We start from the raw sequence: 24,172 nt of genomic DNA on the forward strand, positions 1-24,172 counted from the left end.
GAACGAATTTGAGGTGATAATCACTTAGAATTCGAGTATGATAAGGATTCAAGGATTATCTTATTGGTTGCTTAATGGATAAGCAACTAGATAAGGATAATGACTGAAACCCTATCTCTACACCTATATAAACAACCCCAAGGTCATGAATTCGGGTATCCCTTCCCAAGAAGTCCAAAACACGAATTCTAACCTCCCTCCTCTCTCTATATACCTTCTCCACTTGCTTATGGTGTTTGTGAGCCATTAGAGGAGTGACACTTGTGACTCTTTGCTTTCCAAGGTCAATTCAAGGAGGAATTGGATTGTTATTGCTATATAACAATCAAGGTATGTTCTTAAACCTATTTACATGTGAATTCTGATTTCCATATGCTAGTATTAGGGTTCAAAGTCTTGAATTCAAAGTATGTACAATAGAGAAACCTAGATCCGAGCTTTAGGGTTTGTGTGAGCACATAGGATGTCTTATGACCAAAACCCATCAGTGGTATCAGAGCCATGATTGGTTTCTATTGTATTGATGCTTTATGTAACTAAAAATCGAGTTTTGGCCTCACTGTTCGACCTGACTCGGCGAGTCACTCTTGGACTCGGCGAGTCAGCCCTACTCGGCGAGTTCCAGAGGGTGACTCGGCGAGTCGGTGCGTCAGACAGTGCTTATCTCGGGATTTCTTGCTGTTTTTGCATTGGGATAATTACCTTATCATCTTAGATTAATATTAATCCGATTATATGATATATTTGACTATAATTTTAATCTAATTGAAGATATTTATCAATTAATAAGATAATTGTTTCCTTATAAGATAATTGATTAATTATTTTAAGTAAATTGATAAATTGTTTTGCAAGAAATCATCAAATATGGATAATTATGTGATTAAATGTTAATTTGAATTATTTGTTATTTGATCCTTGTTGTTGTGAAAAGTTTCATATTTGGCCCTTTAGGTTTTATAGTTTAAATTTGAACCCCAAAAGCTTTGTTGTTTTGAAATTTAAATAGTTGAAACCCTAATGTTTTGAAAAAGCTTTCAAAACTTGCCCTCAAGTTTTGGAATTTAAAAGTTGATTAAAAGTTTAATTAGGAATGTTAAATTCTAATACTCTAGTATTGTTTTGAAAAAGTTCAAATCACACCCTTATGGTTTTATTAATTAATTAAGGTGTATAATTAAAGGAAGTTTAATAAATCCATAATAGTTTAGGTCTACAATTTAATTGAATTAAAAGTATAATTGTTAAATTAGACCACCTAGTATTTTAAAAGTATAAAAATACACCCTATACTATATATAAAAGTCTAACATTATATATATATGTATAACTAAAAGTCAGTCTTACCGTTAGTAGGCCTCATTCACGAAGCTGGTCTATAAGGGGTGTTTAAGGAAATTGCCTATAAAATGGCGATTGAATGGGTATCCACTCTTACCCACCGCACTCTTGACTAGTGGAGGGTCGTTAGCCGAACGGGTAGGATAGGACGAAACCTTCCATTATAAGTATAATGAAGTATAAAAGTAACTAAATGTTTTCATAAAATTCCCAATCTTAGTTACTTAGGCAAAAGTGAATTGATGCAATTCCATGAAATTACACTTTGTGCCCTTGCGAAGACGTTAGTGGAGCGTGTGTGGTTAACCGGCACACTAAATGGGTCTAAGCAAAGGTAGCAAAGGGTGACTCAATGTTTGTCATAGTTCGGTGGAGCGTGTGTGGTTTACCGGCACATCGAATAGGTGACTGTAACATATGAGGGCACCATGTAGTTTGCATGGTTATTCACACCCGCTTTGTGATCCTCGGCATCCCAGTCACAAACAAGAGGGGCATATCGAGATATAAACATGCCATTGAAAGTTCAATGTATCTCAAAGGATCTAGGAGTTTTCATAGATTTAAAACTTAAAATTCTTTTTCGTTTTTCGTGGTGGAAATTAGTGAATCGTCATTCACTTACCTTCAAATATTCTGCAATTAGGGTTACGGCATCCCTCTCCCGAGTTGTAGAATATTGTGTTGGGTCCTAGCCTTAGTATCTCATTTGGGTGATTTACTAAGGACTCCATCAATCAACTAACTTGAATTTGTTTTTCTCCCGTTTTGTAGATGTCAAAGTTCGACAACTATGGTCTTCCCAAATCCCGTGGAACAAGCATTCCACGTGAAGATGATATTCCACGATTTAATCGAGGAACGAGAAATCATGCTTCACTTCCTCCTCCTCCTCCTATTGTTCTCCCCAACCCACAAGATCGAAGAATTGAAAGGTTCAATATCACTAAATCCCTATTGGAAATGAAACATGAAGATGGTAAACCCGTGTGTGCCCATGTTCTAGGAATGAAATCACACATTGATAGGTTGAAAATGTTGGGTGTGTCATTCCCAGATCAGTTGGCTGTAAATTGGGTTTTGCAGTCACTTCCTGAATCATATAATGAGTTCAAAAGAAAATATTATATGATGGATCATGACGACAACCTCATTGACCTAACTTACATGCTCATTGCTGCTGAATCAGAAATGATTTGGCGAAGCAATGGAGCGTATTTGTTGGAAAAGTCAACCAACCATGCTTCCGAGGACGTTCTAGGAGAACCGACCTGCGTTTGCTGCCAAAAGAGAGGGCGTTGGATACAAGTCTGCCCAAAGAGCTTGAAGAGTCCAGAAGCTGGGAGAGTCAAAGAGTATGGCTGCGCTTCAGGTAAAATCCACTATCTAACTCCATTGAGTTCCTATTCATTAATTCTTAATACATAATGTAATAAGATTGCATTTGAATGTTTTACAGGATCGGTGAAAAGAAAGGAAGATTGGTGAAAGAGCAAAATGAATCTAATCACAAGGAATGGATCTTGATCACATGGACTTGAAGATTAGATTTTGAGCTTAGATAGTTATGATAGAGTTGTTAGAAAATTTTCTTTTGAAATACATAGTTTTCAATGGATTTTGCATTGTAAGGACAAATGTTTTCCGCTGCTTTTATAAAATAAATTTTCGTTTGACTCACTTATTTATTTATTTATTTCCTTGCAATGAAATCGTTATGAAAAATTAGTGTTTGCATATTTCTACAACAAATGGATATGATTCTTATTTATGGTGTTTATGGAAAAGTCGAGAATTTACCAAATAGGGAGAGTTTCTCATCGCCCAAGTTTCAATTGGACAGAAATTTGGAATCATGCAACTTGGTTGCACGATGAATGAGAAATTTCATATTTGGAAATTAGACCAATTCGTTGACAAAGTGTCAAGTGAAGGACTAAGAGACCGAGCACACAAAGTTGCGTGTTGATCAAGTCCACCATAAGAGTAACAAAGATATTCGTCATGATTTACTAAAGGTTTAGTAAATATGATTATACTTACAAGATTAAGTGTAATTCTGAATTGATTAAAGGGTTTAGATCAATAGCATAACGAATAAGAAGAATCAAGTAGGCAGAAAGATAAAAGTTTCTCCATTCTAAGAAGAAGGGAGAGTAGCTTTTATGCTTTATGATATGTCTTAGTGATTAAGAACCATATCTCAGTTGATCCTCTGAGTAAGTCTTAGTACAATTGTATGTCTAAGAAGAGGAATCAAGAATTGAAGAAATGGTTAAATCAATAAGTCAATCATACTTCGTTCCAATAACAAGTCTTAAAGTTAAGATTGTGACAATGAGTGAAAAGTATTAAAGGTTTATAACATTCATCAAATGTAGGAAGTTGTGATGTCTTGAATAAGACAAAGGCCAACTAGTACCAATTTATGAAGTGTTTTGATAAAAGCTACACTAACTCTTGAATATTTGTTTGTCAAGAAATGGTTATTGACAAAAGAATCGTATATGTCAAGGAGTCAGTGGGAGTCTTAATGGTCTTGAATAGTTTCAAGAACAAATCAAATAAACCTTACCAATCATCACTAGCACACGAGTTGAGGTTGACAACCTATCGTATTGACATTATTTTAATTATGTGCTGTTCCAATTGAGTTAATTATGCATATGAGTTCTATGAGTTCTCATCTTGAATGCATAAAAGGCAAGGCACCTTAATCAATGAAAGGTACATTGATTTGAAAGGGTGAGATGCTTAACTACTTGGAAGACGTGGTGGGCAGCTGTGCTACCATGAGGCAAGAAATCAAGATTAAGAAAGTTCGATCCATATGAGTTTGAATTTGTCGTAAACGTTGGTTTTGACAAATTCACATGGATAGGAACATTTACATCGTTTAAAATCTAAGTGTCATAAGATTTCCTCCTTCATGAAAATGATTGTGAGGAAATGCTTTCACTAAGAAAGATTTTAAGAAGATAGTGATTGTAAAATTGCATTCTCGAATTCAATTATGGTTACGGCATCCCTTTCCATAATTTGAATTGTGAGGTTTGGCAATTAGTCTTAATTGTTTAGACACACATATGAACTATCGAAGGCAAAGGTGTATAAGTTCAAGAAGCATTGATAAAGGATTATCAAAGCACTAAGTATTAGAAACATGAACTTAAGAAATTCAATAAGTATTGTTTTCTGAAAGTTAAGATGTTTATGAATACATGTCGAAGCTAGTGGGAGCATAAGTGTTATGTTTTATAATAATCATCAAAATAGTGGGAGCATAAAAGTTATGATTGTATGATTATTAAGGAAAGTATTGCAAGGTTAGCAATATTAATTATAGAAAACAAGAGTCATACTTTGCAAAGTCGTAATAGTTGAAGAGTTGTTTTGCTATAATTAAGGGAGAGAATATTATGCTTCATTTCAAATCTAAAGGTTTAGGTTGAGAACTGTTAATAAAATTTAGTCAAAGGTACAAAGTGTGTTCTTAAAATTTTGATTATGATTACGGCATCCCTCTTCACTATTCGAATTTTGAGAACATAGCAAATAAAACATTATGCGTCGTGTCCCATACGCTTCGGGTATAGGATCGATTGCAAATGCTTTAATGTTTGACCATTCTAAAATTTTCCAAATGTCTAGCGCATTTAGAGGGAAAAAGGACAAGAATTGGTTTTGACTAAAACAATTAAACAACTATCAAAGGGCAACCCAAAGTTCGACGAGGATTGGTCGCTTGTGAGTAGTTGGAAGTATAGTATTGGAAAATATGGAAATGTTTCCATGTTGGATGGACCGTATCGACATCATTACGGATAGATAAGATTCTATTAAGAATGAGTTGTCATATGGAACATATGGAAGTGTGTCCATATTGGGAATTGAATATTGAGAAATCTATGACTAGATTAGAAACTTCTATGCAAAAGGATGTTCAAAGAATGTACTTTGAGTGAGAGACATCACGTCTATGGAATTGTCTTGTAACAATCTCCGATAGAGGACTTTGTAATATCATTGGCAATAGTCTTTGTGACTTTGGTGCAGTGACATTACGAAAGGATAGTTGCATAGAATGTTAGAATCTAGCATATTCTATAAGTAGCAAGAATTTGATATTCTTTAACTTATGAAAAACGGATTTGGAGTTGTGAAATGAGAAGGATTGGAAACGTGTTCAATGAGATCTATTTCACAAAGTAAGAACCATAGGTAAACATTGTGTGCATGCTAGGAGCATGAGACAAGTGTTGGAATTCAAGTAAGAAGTTGATTACCCGAAACGACAAATAATGAGTAATCAATATGGTGATAAATAAAAGGTGTTTTAATTATACTCAAAGGTTTGAGGCCATATGGGATTAGTATTATTCTTGTGTTTCACATTTGCATGTTTTGACTTCCAGAATAATTGAGTTTATTAAGAATAATCGAATTATTCAAACGGGCCACAGTCGTTCATATGTTGGAAGTAGATATGAATGAAGACTGTCGTGAATTGGTGTGTGGATTGTCTAAAAGAGTATTAGACATAAGCAAATGTTTGCTGCAACGTTCATGAGTGCTTATGAATGTGATTTGAGCATTGGATTAGACCCACGCTCACTTGAATCACTCCATGGATTGTATCACGAGTGATTGGTGAGACGATAACATCTTATATTCTTGAAACCGAGATGTGTGAGTTGTATCTTGCAAATCGGTTACACATTGATAATATGTAAACGCACCAGTAACTTGGTGTTATAAAACATATTGTTGTGTGTGATTCGGTGCGTGAGTACAAGCAAGCATTGTATCAAAGTTTATCCGTTCCTTTTATCCAAAGCAGGATAAAAGCGATATCTTTGGGCCCCTCGATGTTTTAGTGATGACAAACGTAAATGCTCGGCCGGGCTAGGGCTAATTTGATTTGTTCAATTAGTCTGTCGTCATAAATCAGAAATCGAGATATAGTACAAAGAGAATGATTAGAAATCATATCTCATATGATATCTAGAATGGAGGAATATATGATCCCTTATCTTAAGGACACGCGTATCTGATATGATCAGAGTTGACAGCGGCTTTGGAAAGCTACGATTGCAGATCGGGATCCGAAGTCATACGCAGAATAGTTATTAGACTTATCCAAGTGGGAGACTGTTGGATTAGTGTCTAAGTCCATAACTATTTTGGTATGTACTTGACCCGATGGTGCATGGTCCTTTTGGGTTGCCTTCACCAAAGCAACTTGATTGGAGAAATGAATAAAGAGAGAGAGGATAATATGATTTATTAATATGTTATAAGAATAATATATTAAAGGAGAAATCATATTTGTTTAATTAATATTGGTCAATAATTAATTAAGAATTAATTTTGTGATCAAGTGTAATTAATTAAACTAGAGGGGCTGATTTGTAATTATATGTTAGTTACAAAATAAGGTAAGGATTATCTTATATATATGGTGAACGAATTTGAGGTGATAATCACTTAGAATTCGAGTATGATAAGGATTCAAGGATTATCTTATTGGTTGCTTAATGGATAAGCAACTAGATAAGGATAATGATTGAAACCCTATCTCTACACCTATATAAACAACCCCAAGGTCATGAATTCGGGTATCCCTTCCCAAGAAGTCCAAAACACGAATTCTAACCTCCCTCCTCTCTCTATATACCTTCTCCACTTGCTTATGGTGTTTGTGAGCCATTAGAGGAGTGACACTTGTGACTCTTTGCTTTCCAAGGTCAATTCAAGGAGGAATTGGATTGTTATTGCTATATAACAATCAAGGTATGTTCTTAAACCTATTTACATGTGAATTCTGATTTCCATATGCTAGTATTAGGGTTCAAAGTCTTGGATTCAAAGTATGTACAATAGAGAAACCTAGATCCGAGCTTTAGGGTTTGTGTGAGCACATAGGATGTCTTATGACCAAAACCCATCAAAGCTGACACTGGTAACGGATATATAGGGAGCTGCTCTTGCATATATGATAGAGGAGTTGCTTTGACTTCATGTTTAGCCATGTAAGCTATCGTGATTTATTTTCATCTCTTTTTCTCATCCGTTTTCTAAAGTAGACTTGGTTCCATTGGGTTGTGGATTGTTTCTTATGTCAAAAATACTAATCAATTGACGTGAATTATCATCAGTTGTTACTGCAAAGCATCTATTGTAGTTTTGAAGCTTTCATGTTTGTTAGTAGTATCTGTTCTTCTGTAAGTTATGGCATTTTCTTGAGCAGAATAGACAAATTTTTCTTGGTATGATTTTCTCTTGACCAACATATAAGTGGTGTGGTTGTGTTGAGTTTTGAAGTATGGTGTTGTCTAATGTTTTTTCGATGCCAATGCCAGTCACAAATTTGTTGCTTTCTAGATTATTTGTGACTAGATTTCTTTAGAGATGAATTGAGCACGGATTTGGGACTGAAAAGTGATGAGTGCCGAGTTTTAAGGATGTCAAATCTTGTGTGAGAAGGAAGATAATGCATCTTTGGAGTGGAAAGTGTAAGAGGGAAGTGTGCACTCAAGAAATTGAGAAAAGAGGTAAATCAAAAGATTTTGAAGAGGAGAAACAAGAGACTGACATTATATTGCAAAAATCTTTATTTGATAATCTCTTAAATGACAATCAATGGATCTTCTTAATGTTTACAACACTTAAAGCTTTTTGCAATATCAATGCCAATCATTTAGCTTTTTGTGTAAACTTAGATAATCAGTCAAAAAATAAAAGTTAAGATTTTTCTATAAATTAGAATAAAATAATGGGATTTTTCTAACAATAACCCTTGAATCGGTTACGTGCGTTTGATACAACTTACAACACTTAGAGTTGTTTGATAACCTATGACTAAACCATTGAATCAATTAGCATTCAATGGGTTTGATACAACCTACAGCCACTACATTCTTTAAACCATTAAGAGGTTGGAATCAGTCAGCACCAAAATGTTCAATTTTATCAAACATGCCTTTACGCCTAAAGAAATATGATAATTAGAATTTTCAAGTATCATACATATACATAAATAAGAATCTGCAAATAAACCGATGAGGTAAAAAACAGCCTCAAAGATTGCATATACAAAAGAGGGGCATGGATGGTATTCAACACCAAGAGTAAACTTAAAATTAACAACATATCTCAGTTGTCAAAAGATCCAAATTGTTATTAATTTACAATTTACTAATTACTCCTTCAAGGGAAAGGATACAAAACTGTCCCAAAGTAACTTATCAAAGAAACATATGGTCCTTTATCATTAACATGATTTGCAATATTAACAACTTACATCATCTACATTGTGTTCATAAACTTCCACAATGTTGCCATTTTTTGTTGCACCAAACCTTGATTTTTTTGTCCAAGGAACCCGACAATAAAAATTGATCCCAACATAAAACACATTGCCTGTATGTCCATGTAATACATGCATACATTCTAGAGGTTCACAATCCCACACCGGAATCACAATCAGAAACATCGAAGACAAATGAATTTTTAAATAACAAATCATTAAACTGTAATGTTAAAAACATAGTGATTTTCAACCCAACCAGTGGTGGACGCAGAAAGTTTTAGTAGTGGTGGCACCTAAAAAAAATTCCGAACAAATCTAAATTAGTAGTGGCACTCGTGTTTTAAGACGTTGCACGTAATAGAAATAAAAAAAATTTACACTAATTGCCAGAATCAGAGCAGTGGCCCGGAACCCCCTTGAACCATTTAATTTAATTTTTTTAACGGCAAATCTAATCTATTCTTAATCTACTCCTTAATTTCATTTATGTCAACCCTCATACCTCAAGAAGATAGGATAACACCTAATACCGCTAAAATCTCAACTAAACGCGTTAAATTAAGGTTGGGTTGAGATTGTGTTGGTGAGTTGGATCACTTTGTACACCACCTATTATTGATATTTTCAAAATTCTATATTTAAATAAAAAGTTACAAAAAATCTAATACAATAAAAACAAAAATTACCCAATCCAACGTCTAACTCGAGCTCAATAACAATTAACAAACCAGTCAAGCACAAATCTTGAATCAACCTCAAAGATTGCATATATAAAATTAGGGTATGGATGTTATTCAGTATTCACACCAAGAGTAAAATAAAATAAACTTGTATTCATTCAAATAAATGTTAAATGTTAATTTACAATTTACTCCTTCAAGGGGAGGGTCACCATGGTCATCCAAACAATACAAAAACCAACTTATTGACGTTTGTCATTAACAAGATTTGGATAATATGATTCTCCTCCTCCAGTTAGAGTTAGCTTCCAAACTGAGATCAACCCTGCTTCATCACCAGTAAAAAACAAACCATCGGGACCCACGTGGATTGCTTGAATGTCTCTTCCTGAAACAACTCTGCCTCTTTCCACAAACCTATAATAAAAAAAAAAACAAACCATACTAACTGTCATAACAAACTTCCAATTAATTACATGATTACATGATAAAATAAAAAAGCTACAAAGAGACTTACGATGGCAGATCATATAAACAAACACCATTGTCTCTGCACGAACATAGCAAGATCGGCTTTCCTTCTGCATCATGCATCCCACAAAAAGCAACAACATCCTGCAAAACAATCATCTCATTTCTTATGCTATTTTTTGATGATGAGGATGACAACGTCTTGTTATGTAAGAACCAAAAAATAATAAAAATGAAAGGGAAGTACACAAAGAAAGAATGCTATATTAACAACTTACATCATCTACATTGTGTTGATAAACCTCCTCAATTTTTCCATTTTCGGTTTCACCCCAAACCTTGATCTTTTTGTCCAAGGAACCCGACAATAAATACTGATCCCAACAAAGAACTGTTGTCACATCACCCGAATGTCCACTTAAAACCTGAATACACTCTAGGGTTTCAGCATCCCATACCTTCAACAACAAAAAAAGAATGAGCCACAATCAGAAACATCAAATACAAAAGAGTTTTTACTTACCAAACTACTATAATGTTTAAAACAACATACTCGTATGGTATTGTCATCAGAACCAGAATAGAGCCTTTTAGCTCCAACAACAAGGGAAAGTACAGGTCCTGTGTGGCCTTTCAAAGATGTTGCCACTGCAGAGAAACTCGTTTCTGAAGTTGATTTCCATGACAAAATGGTACCATCCTGCACATAAACATAAAAATGAAAATTAATAAAACGGAATGAACGATTCCATTCCTTTCCTGATTCCATTCCGTTCTATGTACCTACCTCCATTCCAGCGAAAAGAACGTCTTCAAACATCGTAATTGCATTAACTTGTCCACCGCTTCCTCGAATAATTACTTCATGTTGTGTGTTGAGGTTCCAAGCTTTAATCATATCTCGTAGACCAACAAAAATCCATTGACCTTCGTTGACTAAAGTCCCACATTCGTCATCAAAGGCAAAAACTGCTCCACACTGATCAACATGAAAAAGATAGCATAAATAACATGGTAAGTGTGCTCTCATAAAAGGAAAAAAAGATTCAAGAACATCAAACAAACCTGTCCACTATTACAATCCCAAACTCGTAAAGATTTGTCCTTGCTACTACAAAAGAGCTTGTTGGATCCAGATGGCAAAGCAATCCCGGTTATAGCCTGATACAAAGTTTTGATTGTTAAATAAGGTTCATAGTGCTCTAGAATGGAAGAAAGAATAAAAACAAACACTTGGAGTGCATTTACCTTTGTATGCCCTTCTAAACGGGTCACCATTGAGAGTCCCTTACCATAGAACCCCGGATGCAAGTTCTCGCTGTTTTTCTTGGGGATGCTTTTAGTTTGACCAGGGTTTACTTCATTTGTCAACAATTTCTGTTGGGACTTGTGAACATTCTGATTTAGGTTGGAGTTCTCTTTGTTCTTCGAAAATTTTGTTCGGGGCTTCTCAATGGGAGGTGAATTCTCTGACTTCAATGTATTTGGATTCTTCCAAGCATATTTTGATTTACTGATTGCTTGATCCGGATGCTTAAATTTGCAAGGATTTCTTGTGCATCTTCCTTCCAACCAATACTTGCAGACCAGATTTTTCACTTGATGACTTCTAGTGATATTTTCTTGATTTCCTCTTCCAAGCCTCTTGAAAACCGATGTGTCCGTCTTCACTGAAAATCTTTTAGCTGCTTCCGTTGCCATACTAAATAAAATACATACACATCCATGATTAGTTGCTTTCCAACAGATTCCTTCTCAAAGAAAACCATAACGAAAGATCCCTGATTCCTTTCCACGATCATAAACCCCAAAAGTCATGCAGAACGAGTAGGAAAACTGTTGATCAGTGCATCCTTCAGGTCCTCGGACAACAATGGCAGAATCCATATACGTTCCAGAAAACCGTTCAGACCCATCGGTGATCAAAAACTTCCATGAATGTGTTCTACTTGTAGAACTAGTTATATCATCTAATGACGATCCTAACGCCGACCAACCCAAATCCATAACCAAGAAACAACAAATAACACGCAAATAAACAAATTCCCTAAAAAAGCATAAAAACCCTAATCCTATATCTATCGAACCACCGGCTAGAATCGTAAAAATCAGATCCAATCATCTGTTGCAATCCCGTTAACAAACTTTCACCGATGATTTGATCGAGATACATATATACTACAACGGCATAAACTCCTACGGTAACAAAGATCTAGAAGAATATTGATCGTAGTCACAATAAACTATCAAACCTGTTGATTGATCGTGTCCCGAAATTGCTGAGTCAATTTGTGAAAGCTTTCGATTGATCAGATTAATTAAAACGCAAGGTTTATGATCAGGATTCGGATATTGAGGGTGAGGAATCGAATTGAGGATTTGTTGCTTTGCTTTTTCTTTATATAGGCAATGGTCGAGCGTTCCTTGGACGCCAAGGTATTTTCTCGCATTTTTTTCTCTGTATATATTTTAAATATTTTCAAAAATAAAACACCGTTTGAAATTGAAAAAATTATAATATATTTTTAAAACTAGATTATGACCCGCGTTAAACGCGGGGAACGCATAAATAAAATATAAATGTATATAGATATTGCTGAATAATTAGAAGTAAATCAAGGTTATTGGTGTTACTGAAATGTGTAGAAAATATATTGAAGTTGGTAAATATATAGTTTTTGAAGGACATCTTCGTAGACAATATTTTTTGTTTTATTAGTTGAACGACCTTATCCGTCAAAAAGTACCTTCAAACTTTTTTTACTTGTGACATGGGAAACAATGACATATAGTTAACCTTGTCCGTGAAAACGGGTCTACGCAAGTATAATCCGACATTTGACAATGTACTTTCAAAATACATTATTATTTCATGGTTATATTGCAAAATAGAATTGTTTATTTCAAAAAATAGCAACTTATTTATGTTTATTTGAAATAAACCACATAAATCCCACACAATATTAAATATAAAGAAACTCTAACAAATAAATATAAAAACAATTATGTTTGCTCGATTTAGATATTGTCCGTAACTCATTGAAAATGTCAAATATATAATTGGCACACAACTTAATAAACCCTCACACAATATTAAATATAAAGAAACTCTAACAAATAAATATAAAAACAATTATGTTTGCTCGATTTAGATATTGTCTGTAACTCATTGAAAATGTCAAATATATAATTGGCACACAACTTAATAAACCCCCACACAATATTAAATATAAAGAAACTCTAACAAATAAATATAAAAACAGTTATGTTTGCTCGATTTAGATATTATCTGTAACTCATTGAAAATGTCAAAATACATAATTGGCACACAAGTTACTTGTTATTATGAGCCGAATTAAACAATTTAAACACATGATGATTTCTGTTTTTATTTTATGATAATGATAAAATAATAGAAAAATGAATGCTTACTTCAAGACGTTTGCAGACATTTGAGTAAGGTCTATGGTCTTAACTGTTGAGTATTTATATCTTTTACATATAGCTATTAAATGGTTATTCAAGATGAATTAAAAGCTCATTGCTATTTCTTGCCGATTTAGAAGTATGTTTCGACCATTTTTGCATCAGATAAAAAATGTACAGGTTCTTTTAGTATTACTGCAATCCGACTTTCATATAAAATTACTTTTTTCGCATCAAACCAAACTCGGTGTTTTTTTAGCATTATTATCATCATATATTATACATTCTTGATAGTTTTGAAAAGTTCGTTGCAATTTCTCATTTCTTTTTGAAAGTTCGTTGTTATTTCTTGTTGCTTTTAGAAATAAGTTTTAGACTATTTTTTTGTATCAGACAAAATTGAAAGGTTATTTTTGCATTATTACCGTCGTATATGTTCCATTTCATTTTTATTATTTGAATATAGTTTTTGTAGTTCAAAACCGACACAAATATAAAAATGTTGACTATATATTAACCAACTCTATATAATGTATAATTAAACATCAAGACACTATAATCATAATTTATTGATGTTAGTTAAAATATAAATTATTTGGGGATGAGGTTAGTTTTTGGTTATTTATTTAGGAAGTATAATATGTATTCTGCATTACAAGTGATTATCTATTGAACTTAACATTTGTTACTTTAGAATTTTATTTTGGCTTGACATAGCCATGATCATCCCATATTTAATACTTTGCACTTCGTGCATCTTTACTACCTGTTGACTTGCATCCATTAAATCAAGATTTAACATTTTTTTTAAAACCAATATAGACAAGAAACTATTGAGTTACTATTAAACACAATGGATATGCTAAAAGAGACATGAGACTTGCCTTTTGTGAGATCAATAATACCAATTTGGACCACTTTCTACAAAATAATTTGCGAACCGAAAAAAAAACTTGCCCAGATTTCTAATATCATTATTTAAGTCATAACCTGTTATATGCCGACAAAATTGAAAATTTTATCCAAAACTCTGTTACATGTCATCAAAGTTAAAAAAAAAAAAAAAAAAAAAAAAAAAAAAAAAAAAAGATCATTCAAAGTTAGATGAGGCTATTAATTTAAAAAATTATCTTTCACTTTTTGTTGGATGTATTTTCTAATAACATGTACAATTATTAGTCCATAATCCGTAAAAACCATCATAGCCAACTCATATATCACTTAATCAACAAAATAGAATACCCCAGTAGGAGATGGTAATCCAGTTAGAACATCTTTTTCTAAAAGTTCAAGAAATTGACAATTTATTAGAATCTTATCACGCTGATAAAAGTCATAATAAAGTGAAATAGATTTAATCGATAGTTTACAATAAATATAAAAAGTGAAAGTGAAGCCCTATCAGAGATAGAAAAACCCGAGGATGAGACAAAAAAAACACACCCGGGGATGAGACAAAAAAAAACACGTAATATTACAAAGTTGCAAACATTAAAAACACATGATGCTAAAAATCTAGAAAAAAAAACCAAAATTTATACATGATTGTGAGGTGAGCATAGAGAACTTGTATCAAATTTTTTTGACACATTTCGTCAAACACCTAAGGTGCATGTTCTAATAACCCATCTTTTGAATGTAACATGACAAAAAAATCAAATGTTGCAGGAAAGTATAGGAAATGAACTAAATTAACATGTATTTAGATTACGCATATTATTTTGAACAATATTTCTTCAAAAATATACTTATTGTTAGTCATAGAAAACAATCTTTGAAAGGTTGTATTTACTATACAGAAACATATATAAATTAGAATAATTATAGTTTAATCCTTTCTGGATTAAATTGTTTATAAAATCTATCCCCTAAATAGTGAATAAAAATAAATTAAAAGACAGTTACAACATGAAAAAATCACAACAGGTTTCTGTTAAAAATGTTATAGCAATGTAATTTACACTTACATTCCTAAAAATGGTATAATATGAAGTTATTATATTCGACAATAAGATCAGAAACAGTAACCAAGTTGAGATAATCAAACAAACATAAATAGTAACAACAACCGATTTGATCCTTTTTTAAATTAAATTATCGATTTACACTTCTGATGAACATAGTCTATACTAAATTAATGATTTACCCTTGGGATAAAAAATGGAAGTATCATGCTAAACGAATACAAAAAAAAAATTGATTACCATGAATAGGAAAATGGGTAGGGTGCATTTATCTATCTATCAAAGTACTTTGCTATATTGTGTTTTAACTGGTTTCCATCAAAGTACATTCTTTTTTTATGGATTAAAGGTACGCAATATCTATTCCTATTTATTTGAAAAGTTTTAGAAAAGTTGTTAATCGGTTTCATATAAGTTGTGACAAAGAAAATCGAAATATATGAATACATATATTTGATACAGGAACAAAAAAATAATCGAAAAAATATATTAAAAAAAAAAAAAAAAAAAGCGAAAGAAGGTATTGGCCTTCTAGTGCACAACAAAGAAGATTTGAAGCTTCTCAATGATGATCAAAGTTATAAGCAATAATAATTATGTTGTAGGAGAATGTTTGAAGAAAAGCAAGGATTAGTGTGAGCCGCAAATTCAATGATGAATCGTATATGTATGTTATAATTTGAATCTGATCTTTTGGTATTAATGTTTTCCTAATAAAAATGGATTATATATATGAATGGCTTGCTAATATAAATGCATTTATATTAATGGTTGACATTTAATGCCTTAATTGAAATGGTTTTTCATAATATGTTTTTAAAGTTGATCATTTTAAAATCTTTATAACCGAAAATTCAAGATTTAAAATATGGGAAGTTTTTATTATAATTAAATATATTCCATTTTAATGGATTTAAGTTAAATTTGTTTGACAATTGGAAAGCTTTTAGTAGAATCAAATACATTCCATTTGAGAAGATGATGTCAGCAATTTAATCTAAGGGTGGAAACATAGGATTGAAATACAATGAATGGCCCAAATTGTTTAAGATGATGTCCTAAGATTTTTGTTTTAATATATATTAAAGATAACATAATTATTGATATGCTTATTTAATGTGTTTTTTAAAAAGAAAAAACTAAACAAGTTTGAATTTTGAAGCCAAAAAACTATTACTAAGGGAGTTAAATTTTGAACAATATTAATTAGGGTTAATGATGACATAGATTTTCAAAAGAAGTTTTGACGGAGATGCTTGCTTTATTTTGTAGAGATTTGTGAGAAGCTAAAACAGAGGTGTGATAATTGAAGATGCAAGGAAGAGACAATACGCAAATTCTAAGAATACATGAGCAAAAAGGAACCACCTTATGGTGTTACATTTTGTTATGAACACACAAAACGTCAATTGAAGCACAACCATTGACATGAGGACGAAGAGGATTAGGGAATTACGGTTTAAGAGAAAAAATTTGAGGAGAAAGATGGGCAGCTATTCATGTTTTTGGCAGATTTTTGGAGAAACTGATACCTCATATATAAATAGAATGACATGCTTGAATTGATAACATAATTGCTTATTTTAAAGATTCTATAATTAAATGTAATTATGCTCGAATTGTGAAATATATTTTAGAAAGTATGAATAAATTCTATAATTAAAGATTCTATCATTAAATGTAATTGTGTTTGAAATATAATTGCTAAATTTAAAGATTTAATAATTAAATATTTGAATTCCATTTGGAGAAGATGATGTCATCAATTTGATCTAAGGGTGAAAAATCATATGATTGAGATACAATCAAGGGTCATGATTGCTCAATTGGTGAATTAAGAGTTCTCTTTTAATAATATTTAGAGATAATAATTAGATGAGGTGATCCGTGTCATTGGTGTAAGTTTGAATGGCACAAAATTGTAAAAATGGTCTCTGTTGTTAGGGGTGACAAATCGTATTATCGTTTCGTGTTTTCGTCTGACACGACACGACACGATAAGGTTTTATGTAACACGAACACGATACGACACGATGTCGTGTTTTTTTTAACTAACACGAAAACGAACGAATTAGAAAACGACAAACACGACACGACACGAAAAATATAACATATACTAAAAACTAGTTTATTTAATGAATACTTTATCAAATATAACACGACAAACACAAAAAACATGAAAATCACGATAAAGAACTGCTAAATCATGTCAAATTCGTTTCAAATTTTGAACACGACACGACACGACATCGTGTTTTTTACAGTTAAAATGAACACGACACAAACACGAATTCAAATTTCAGTTTCGTCCAAATTTCGTTTCGTGTAATGTATTTTTGTCGTGTCATGTCATAAATTGCCACCTCTATCTGTGGTATGCATTTTTTGGGGGTTTTAGTCAAAACCTCGACTTTTTTAGATTGGTGGTCCTTTTGACCATGTTTACTTGTGATTTTGGTCCCTCAGAAAATTGAAAAGATTAAAGTGCCCTTTCTAATATATATTTTTTATATTTTTTATTTAATTTAAAGGAAAAAAGAAAATAAATAACTAGTTTGGGCCGACATCTCTCTCTCTCTCTTTCTCTCTCTCACCATCTCTCTCTCTCTCTCTCAACGAACCCAAATATTCACCCACTGCTATAGCAAATCTTGATCCCTCTCGCTCGTATCTCACTGGCCGAAGGAAAAGACCGACAAACTTCACATCGGCCACCACCTCCCTCTGCCCCCTTCTGTCGAGTCACTCCAACCATCATCGATGCCACTTCTTCCCTCCTTCCGTCGAAGCTCTGAAACCCAGTGACACTTTCGCACGCTGCCATAACTCTGCCACCCTAGCAGAATAAACCAAAATGGATGAATTTGTTGGCTTCTCGAGTCTCGATTCACTCATTGACGCCACTATACCTAAATCGATCCGCCTTAATTCCATGAAGTTCCCCAAATTAGATGAAGGCTTAACCAAATCCCAAATGATTGCACATATGCAAGAATTAGCTTCCAAAAACATGGTTTATAAGTCGTTTAATTGTATGGGGTATTACAACACCTCTATTCCTCCTGTGATTTTGAGGAACATTATGGAAAACCCTGGTTGGTGCACCCAATACACTCCCTACTAGGCTGAAATTGCACATGGAAGGCTCGAATCCCTGCTCAATTTCCAAACCATGGTAACGGATCTTACTGGTTTACCCATTTCAAATGCTTCATTACTCGATAAAGGAACCGCAGCTACAGAATCCATGGCGATCTACAATAACATTCAGAAGAATAAGAAGAAAACATTCATCATCGCAAGCAATTGCCACCCACAAACGACCTATATCTGTAAAACCATAGCAGATGGTTTCGATCTTAAAGTGGTCACATTGGATCTGAAAGATTTCAATTAGTCTTCTGGTGAGGAAGATGGACCGGGGTGGCTTTTGACACTATGAAGAAAGAGAGAGGGGGCGGGCCCCATATTTTTAATTAATAAAACATTAAATTAAATAGAAAAAACAAAAAATATATATATCAGAAGGGCATTACAGTCATCTCACTATTCAGAGGGACCAAAAACGCAACGAAACTAGCTCAAAAGGACCATCAATCCAAAAAAGTCATGGTTTGGACTAAAACCCCCAAAAAAATGCATACCACAGGGACTATTTTTGCAATTTTTTCTTTGAATGGTCATCTAACATCTGAAAATTATAATATAATTTTTTATTTTTAATTAAAATAATATCATTGTTTCCAACCATAACATAATTCATAAGAAACAAATGCCTGAGTATAAATATTCCATAATCCATATGCCATAACATCTCCAAACATGTCACCAAAGGAAGTGTATGATCACGATTTTGTTTTCCCCGATCATTAGAAGTGCCTAAAACATAACACTTAAACTGTAAGTTAAAGCTTAATGAGTTTCCCCAAAATACCACCACACAAACATATAACAACATGCATACTAGGTCCACAACCATCGAGACTAGATTATCCCTAAGCCCATAGCATGACTATGACTTGCCTTTCTGGCTCACAACTCATGTATGGAGTACTCCTGAGCTCACATAATAAGTTTGGCTTGCCTTTCTGGCCTATAGATTGTGTCTGACATGCTCACGGGTTTGTTGGCTTCCGCACATAACAGTATTGACTCAACCCAACCACACTAGAACAACATATGCAACAAATAAACATGTAATAGTAACAGATAAACATGTAGATCTTAACAAATCACTACACCATAGCAACATCCTAAACCATGATACATAATCTACTGGGCCGCATTGGTGCCTTCGACCCCCCAAGTACAGTGAGGAAACTCACCTCATAGTCTGAAATGTAGTTGAATAGATCACAGTTCCAACTGCTAAATCTATAGGTCACCTATAAAACAAACAGTGACGTAACCTCAAACTACTACTCAAAATACCTAAAATTCCCTTAGGTCAAACTTGGTCAAATCCCAAGTCAAAGTAAATGTCAAAAAGTCAATAATTCCATATAGGCGGAGTACGCCTGCGTACTCCCCTCTACACCCAGTGTAGAGGGTGCCTTCACAAGTTACGGGTTTGAATTTTAGTACGCCCAGCGTACCAGAGCTAAATCCCCACTTTTCTATTAAGTTCTTATTTCATTAAGCCAAAGCACCCAACTTCGGATCCAAGTAAAAAGGTACGTCTTAATTGATAAAGTCTCTGACTTTATCCATTTGCATGCATACAAGAGGTTAAAAACTCAAACCCTTGGTCCAAAAGTCATCTAAAGTCCTAAAACTCTTGCATGGCTTAATGAGAATGCCAAAGCTCTCATTTTTTTATGAATTTATGATTCTAGTACTACAGATAACTACATTTCAAGGACCTGTAGTAGCTCATACTCCATTAGACCAAAATTATGGGACCAAAAGTGTACACAAACTCTAGACTAACAAGATCTAAGCAAATAACACATCAAGATCCAAACTTTAAACTTTCAAATGATGCTTGAGGGTGAGATACTTCTGGATCTAAGTGGCCTTGATTTTCCAATATGAATCTACTGTCTCCTCCTTCCTTCAAGAGCACAAAATACACTCTTTAAAGCTCAAAATGCTTACATAATGGATTAGGGTTTACTAGGGACGAATTGGGAGATGGAGGCTGATGAAGGAAAAGGTCTTGAGGCTATAATGATGTTTAAATATGGCTCAAACCCTAAAAATTAGGGTTTGACCCTCAGTCATGTATGCCCTGCGGACCAATGAGTACGTCTGGCATACTCACTTAAATTTGCCTCCAACTGTAAAGAGTTACACCATGCGTACGCCCCAAGTACGCATGGCTTAAGGACCCAAAATGCAACAAAATTTCATTTAGGGTTGAAAATGGAAATTTACCTTAATCGAGGTGTTACAATCCCCCCCCCCCCACTTGAATCAGACTTTATCCTTGAAGTCCGATGCTATGAATAATTCAGGACAGTGCTCTCACATATCTACCTTTGGTTCCTAAGTCCATTTGGAACCCATATGATGTTGTCACTGGACTTTGACCAATGATACCACCTTGTTGCACAAGGCCTTCGTCTTCCTACCCATAATTGCTATTGGCCTCTCAATGTAGCTCAAGAGATCATCAACTTGAATATCATTCAAAGGGATCACTATTGATTTATCAAGTATACACTTCCATAGTTGAGAAACATGAAAGGTGTTGTGAATCTAGAGAAGCTCCTCATGTATATCCAATTGATAAGTCACCATGCCTACAGTGGATGTCACTCAAAACGGCCCAATATATCAGAGCCCCAACTTGTCCCTCTTCCTGAAGCGTACTAAACTCTTCCAGGGTGACGCCTTCAGTAAAACCATATCGCCAACCTAGAACTCCAACTCGGATCGACATCTGTCAACATAGCTCTTCTATTGACTCTATGTAGTCTGCAACCTTTGACTGATCTGCTGAATAAGCTATGTCGTCTGAAGAACTATGTCAATTTTCCCATGACCCTATGACCGACCTCTCCCCAACATATTGGGGTACGACACTTTCTCTTATATAGAAGCTCAAATATTGGAACACCAATACTAGAGTGATAGTTGTTGTTGTAAGAAAACTCAGCAAGAGGAAGGTAGGAATCCCAACTCCCACCGAAATCTATAACATAGGCTCTTAACATAGTCTAGATGGTCCTCTCGCTCTGGTTGTCCGTCTGTGGATGATAAGCAGTACTAAAGTGCAACCTCGTACCCAATTCCTCTTGGAACCTCTACCAGAATCGAGAAGTAAAACGAACATCTCGATTAGATACAATGGAAACTGGAACACCATGCCAAGCAACAACCTCATGCACATACACATCAACAAATTTCTCAGCCGAAGAGTTCTCCTGAAGAGCTAGAAAGTGGGAACTCTTGCTCAGATGGTACACTATAATCCATGTCACATCAAATCCCTTAGTCGTCTAAGGTAACTTGGTGATAAAGTTCATGGTGATCTGTTTCCCATTTCGACATGGAAATCTCCAAAGGCTGAAGCTTGTCATGCGGTCTCTGGTGCTCGACCTTGACCATCCGACAGGTCAAGCACCTCTCAACATACCATGCTATGTCCCTCTTTATACACGGCCACCAATAACTAAGTCTCAAATCACGATACATCTTGGTGGATCCAGGGTGCATCGAAAATCTGGACTTATATGCCTCCTCCAGTACAGTCTACCTGACCCAGCCAAAATCTGGCACCCAAACCCGACTGCACCGGTTCAACAATCAATGATTATCCTCATACATAATCTCTCAACAGAAGAAATAGCTAACTTGCGTCACAAAGCATCAACGACCACATTTACTTTTACCGGGTGATAAAGAATCTCGCAGTCATAATGCTTAATTACGTCAAGCCATCTGTGTTGTATCATATTCAGATTCGATTGATCCATGATATGGGTACTCGTCTCCATTTCAGTACGGCGTTCATCCGCAAACCGATGGGCAGCAGCTATAGACTTTCTTCTGTAAGATTCAGCTTTTCGAGGTGAGTTTCCTCACTGAGTTTAGCGGGTCGAAGGCACCTGTAACATTCCAAATTTCGAGTCCAAAATTTTCATTTTTAATTAATTGATTTATAAAACTTCCATAAGAAAACATAGTGAAGACACATCATTTCATAAAACTAATATATCATGTCTAAAAACCAAACCATAAATATAACAATGTCATAGTACAATCCCAAGAATCTCATAATGCGGAAATCCAACGTGTGTGTGTATGATGTGCAACTACCGCGCCAGCTCCTTCCCCTTCGCTGAAGAGGTACCTGAAACAAAACTAAAAATTGTAAGCACGAAGCTTAGTGAGTTCCCCCATCGTACCGCATACCATACAATCACATAACATACATATACTGTCAGGCATATCTGGGTGCCCGACTATAACGCCTGTGTTTCCGGGCTTGCCATATTTAGCAATATAATAGTCTAGGTTAACCTTTGTAACCCGTTTTGAAATAATAAGAATGTATTATTTGAGTATTATGTGTTTTGTGCTTAATTGCTTAATTATGTGGCCTGATTAATTAAGAATAAAAATAAGCGTCAAAATTTAAGTGTAAAATAAACTTAATATCTTTGGTTAATGTTGTAGTAGTCGAAACGAGGTTTCCGAATATATATAGAACGCCCAAATCTGACTTCGTATGAGGAAGTTATGATTTATCGAAGTTCCGGCTTAGCGGTATACAGCCTGAAATACTCGAATTGAGATCGAGCGGTTGTTAGCCGAAGCAATCTAAATGAGAATCGAAGATCTCATTGTTGGTATCGAAGCGATAAAAAGTTAGGCGAGAACGGACGTCAAACGAAGAAGTTATGAATTTATAACGAAAGTTTCTGTCCCAGCCTATTAAAAATAATTAATAAAAATAAAGTCAAAATTAGCCGACGGAGTCTAAACGAAAGTTGTAGAGCGTAGTCTCACCTTCGCGTGGATATAAAGAACGTCGAAAACGGAGTTCGTATGAAGAAGTTATGAATTTCCGAAGTTTATTAATCATTTTGTATTTATTTTTAATTCAAAATTCGGAAGCATTATCCGAACGAGTCATTGATCTGATCCGAGGTACGCGCCGCGTACTCGAGTACGCCCCGCGTACTCCGAGGGTGTCGACATTGCAGCAAGTGGATTCGGATGACGCATGCGCTTACGAACATTGGAGCAGTACGCGCTGCGTACAAGCGTACGCCCCGCGTAATTGAGGCTTCCAGCCTCTATATAAAGGATCCGAAGGCAGCCTCATTTCTTGTTCATTTTCTTCTCTTCTCTCTAGTCTTTTGCATCGTTTTTCATGCCGAAGCTACCCCGAAGTCCCGGTATCATACTCTAGCCCTGAGGCAAGTCCCGAGATCCCGAAGATCCCGAAAAGTGCGGTTCCCGAGTCGAAGCTCTGCCTGCGAGAAGTTCGATTTTCGAGGAGATCTTCCAGATCTGCTGAGGAATACTACTTTTATAAGCCGTAGTGCTGTCCGATCGTCTTCTGATCAAGTGAGTGTGTAGTTATTTCTTCCAAATACAATAATACGAAGTATTATATATAAAATACGTGCTATGTGTATATATTTGGTTGTGTTATGTGTGAATGAGTATTTACTCTCTTCTATCTTACAGATCTGCTTATTTCTTTATGAGATATGTGTTATGTGTGTGTGTGCCTCGTTTGTTATGTGATATATGTGTTGATTCAAGCATGCTATACAGGTTTTCTTTAAACTATGTATACAAATGTATATTTTTATCTACTAATATGTTGGGTAGAACATGGGTAGATAGTTGGTGTGTAATAAACAGATGAGAGGCCTCGATGTTGTTGTTGTTGTTGATCTAGTTATTCAGCGGAGTATGGATAACGACCACGGACTCTTTCTAGACAGTCCAGTGGAACGCTAGCAGGTTCATAACCTGTAGGTGTTGTGAACGATGTGTTCACCGGTGTACTCTATCCC

At 34.6% G+C, this 24,172-nt stretch overlaps 1 protein-coding gene and 1 pseudogene across 3 annotated transcripts; one reads left to right on the forward strand and one right to left on the reverse strand.

Annotated features, from left to right (window-relative positions):
• Positions 1–9,466: 9,466 nt before the first annotated feature.
• LOC145063063 (zinc finger CCCH domain-containing protein 48-like) lies at positions 9,467–12,238 on the reverse strand. 3 transcript variants are annotated; one of them, XM_079010658.1, is made up of 8 exons: positions 12,057–12,237; positions 11,053–11,506; positions 10,870–10,965; positions 10,592–10,783; positions 10,328–10,504; positions 10,083–10,262; positions 9,851–9,948; positions 9,467–9,750 (listed from the first exon to the last, which is right to left on the reverse strand). In XM_079010658.1, the coding sequence occupies exons 2-8, from the start codon at positions 11,503–11,505 to the stop codon at positions 9,576–9,578; spliced, it is 1,371 nt and encodes a 456-aa protein (XP_078866784.1). In that variant the 5' UTR covers position 11,506; positions 12,057–12,237; the 3' UTR covers positions 9,467–9,575. The 3 variants fall into 3 exon arrangements, with proteins under 3 accessions (XP_078866784.1, XP_078866785.1, XP_078866786.1); XM_079010659.1 differs by having other exon boundaries at positions 10,358–10,504; positions 11,053–12,235; XM_079010660.1 differs by lacking the exon at positions 9,467–9,750 and having other exon boundaries at positions 9,866–9,976; positions 11,053–12,238.
• Positions 12,239–17,121: 4,883 nt separating this feature from the next.
• Positions 17,122–18,591, forward strand: LOC145063711 (glycine dehydrogenase (decarboxylating), mitochondrial pseudogene; annotated as a pseudogene).
• The last annotated feature ends 5,581 nt before the right edge of the window (positions 18,592–24,172 follow it).

The sequence above is a fragment of the Lactuca serriola genome, chromosome 7 (genome assembly GCF_051521515.1).
Source record: "Lactuca serriola cultivar US96UC23 chromosome 7, Lser_US96UC23_V15, whole genome shotgun sequence".
NCBI lineage: Eukaryota > Viridiplantae > Streptophyta > Magnoliopsida > Asterales > Asteraceae > Lactuca > Lactuca serriola.

Excerpts from the sequence above, each read along its gene's own strand:
- LOC145063063 (XM_079010658.1), bottom strand. The coding sequence starts at position 11,505 with ATGGCAACGGAAGCAGCTAAAAGATTTTCAGTGAAGACGGACACATCG. Across the intron at positions 10,784-10,869 it reads GGGATTGTAATAGTGGACAG|TGTGGAGCAGTTTTTGCCTT; the intron begins GTTTGTTTGATG and ends CATGTTGATCAG. Across the intron at positions 10,505-10,591 it reads TTCTTTTCGCTGGAATGGAG|GATGGTACCATTTTGTCATG; the intron begins GTAGGTACATAG and ends GTTTATGTGCAG.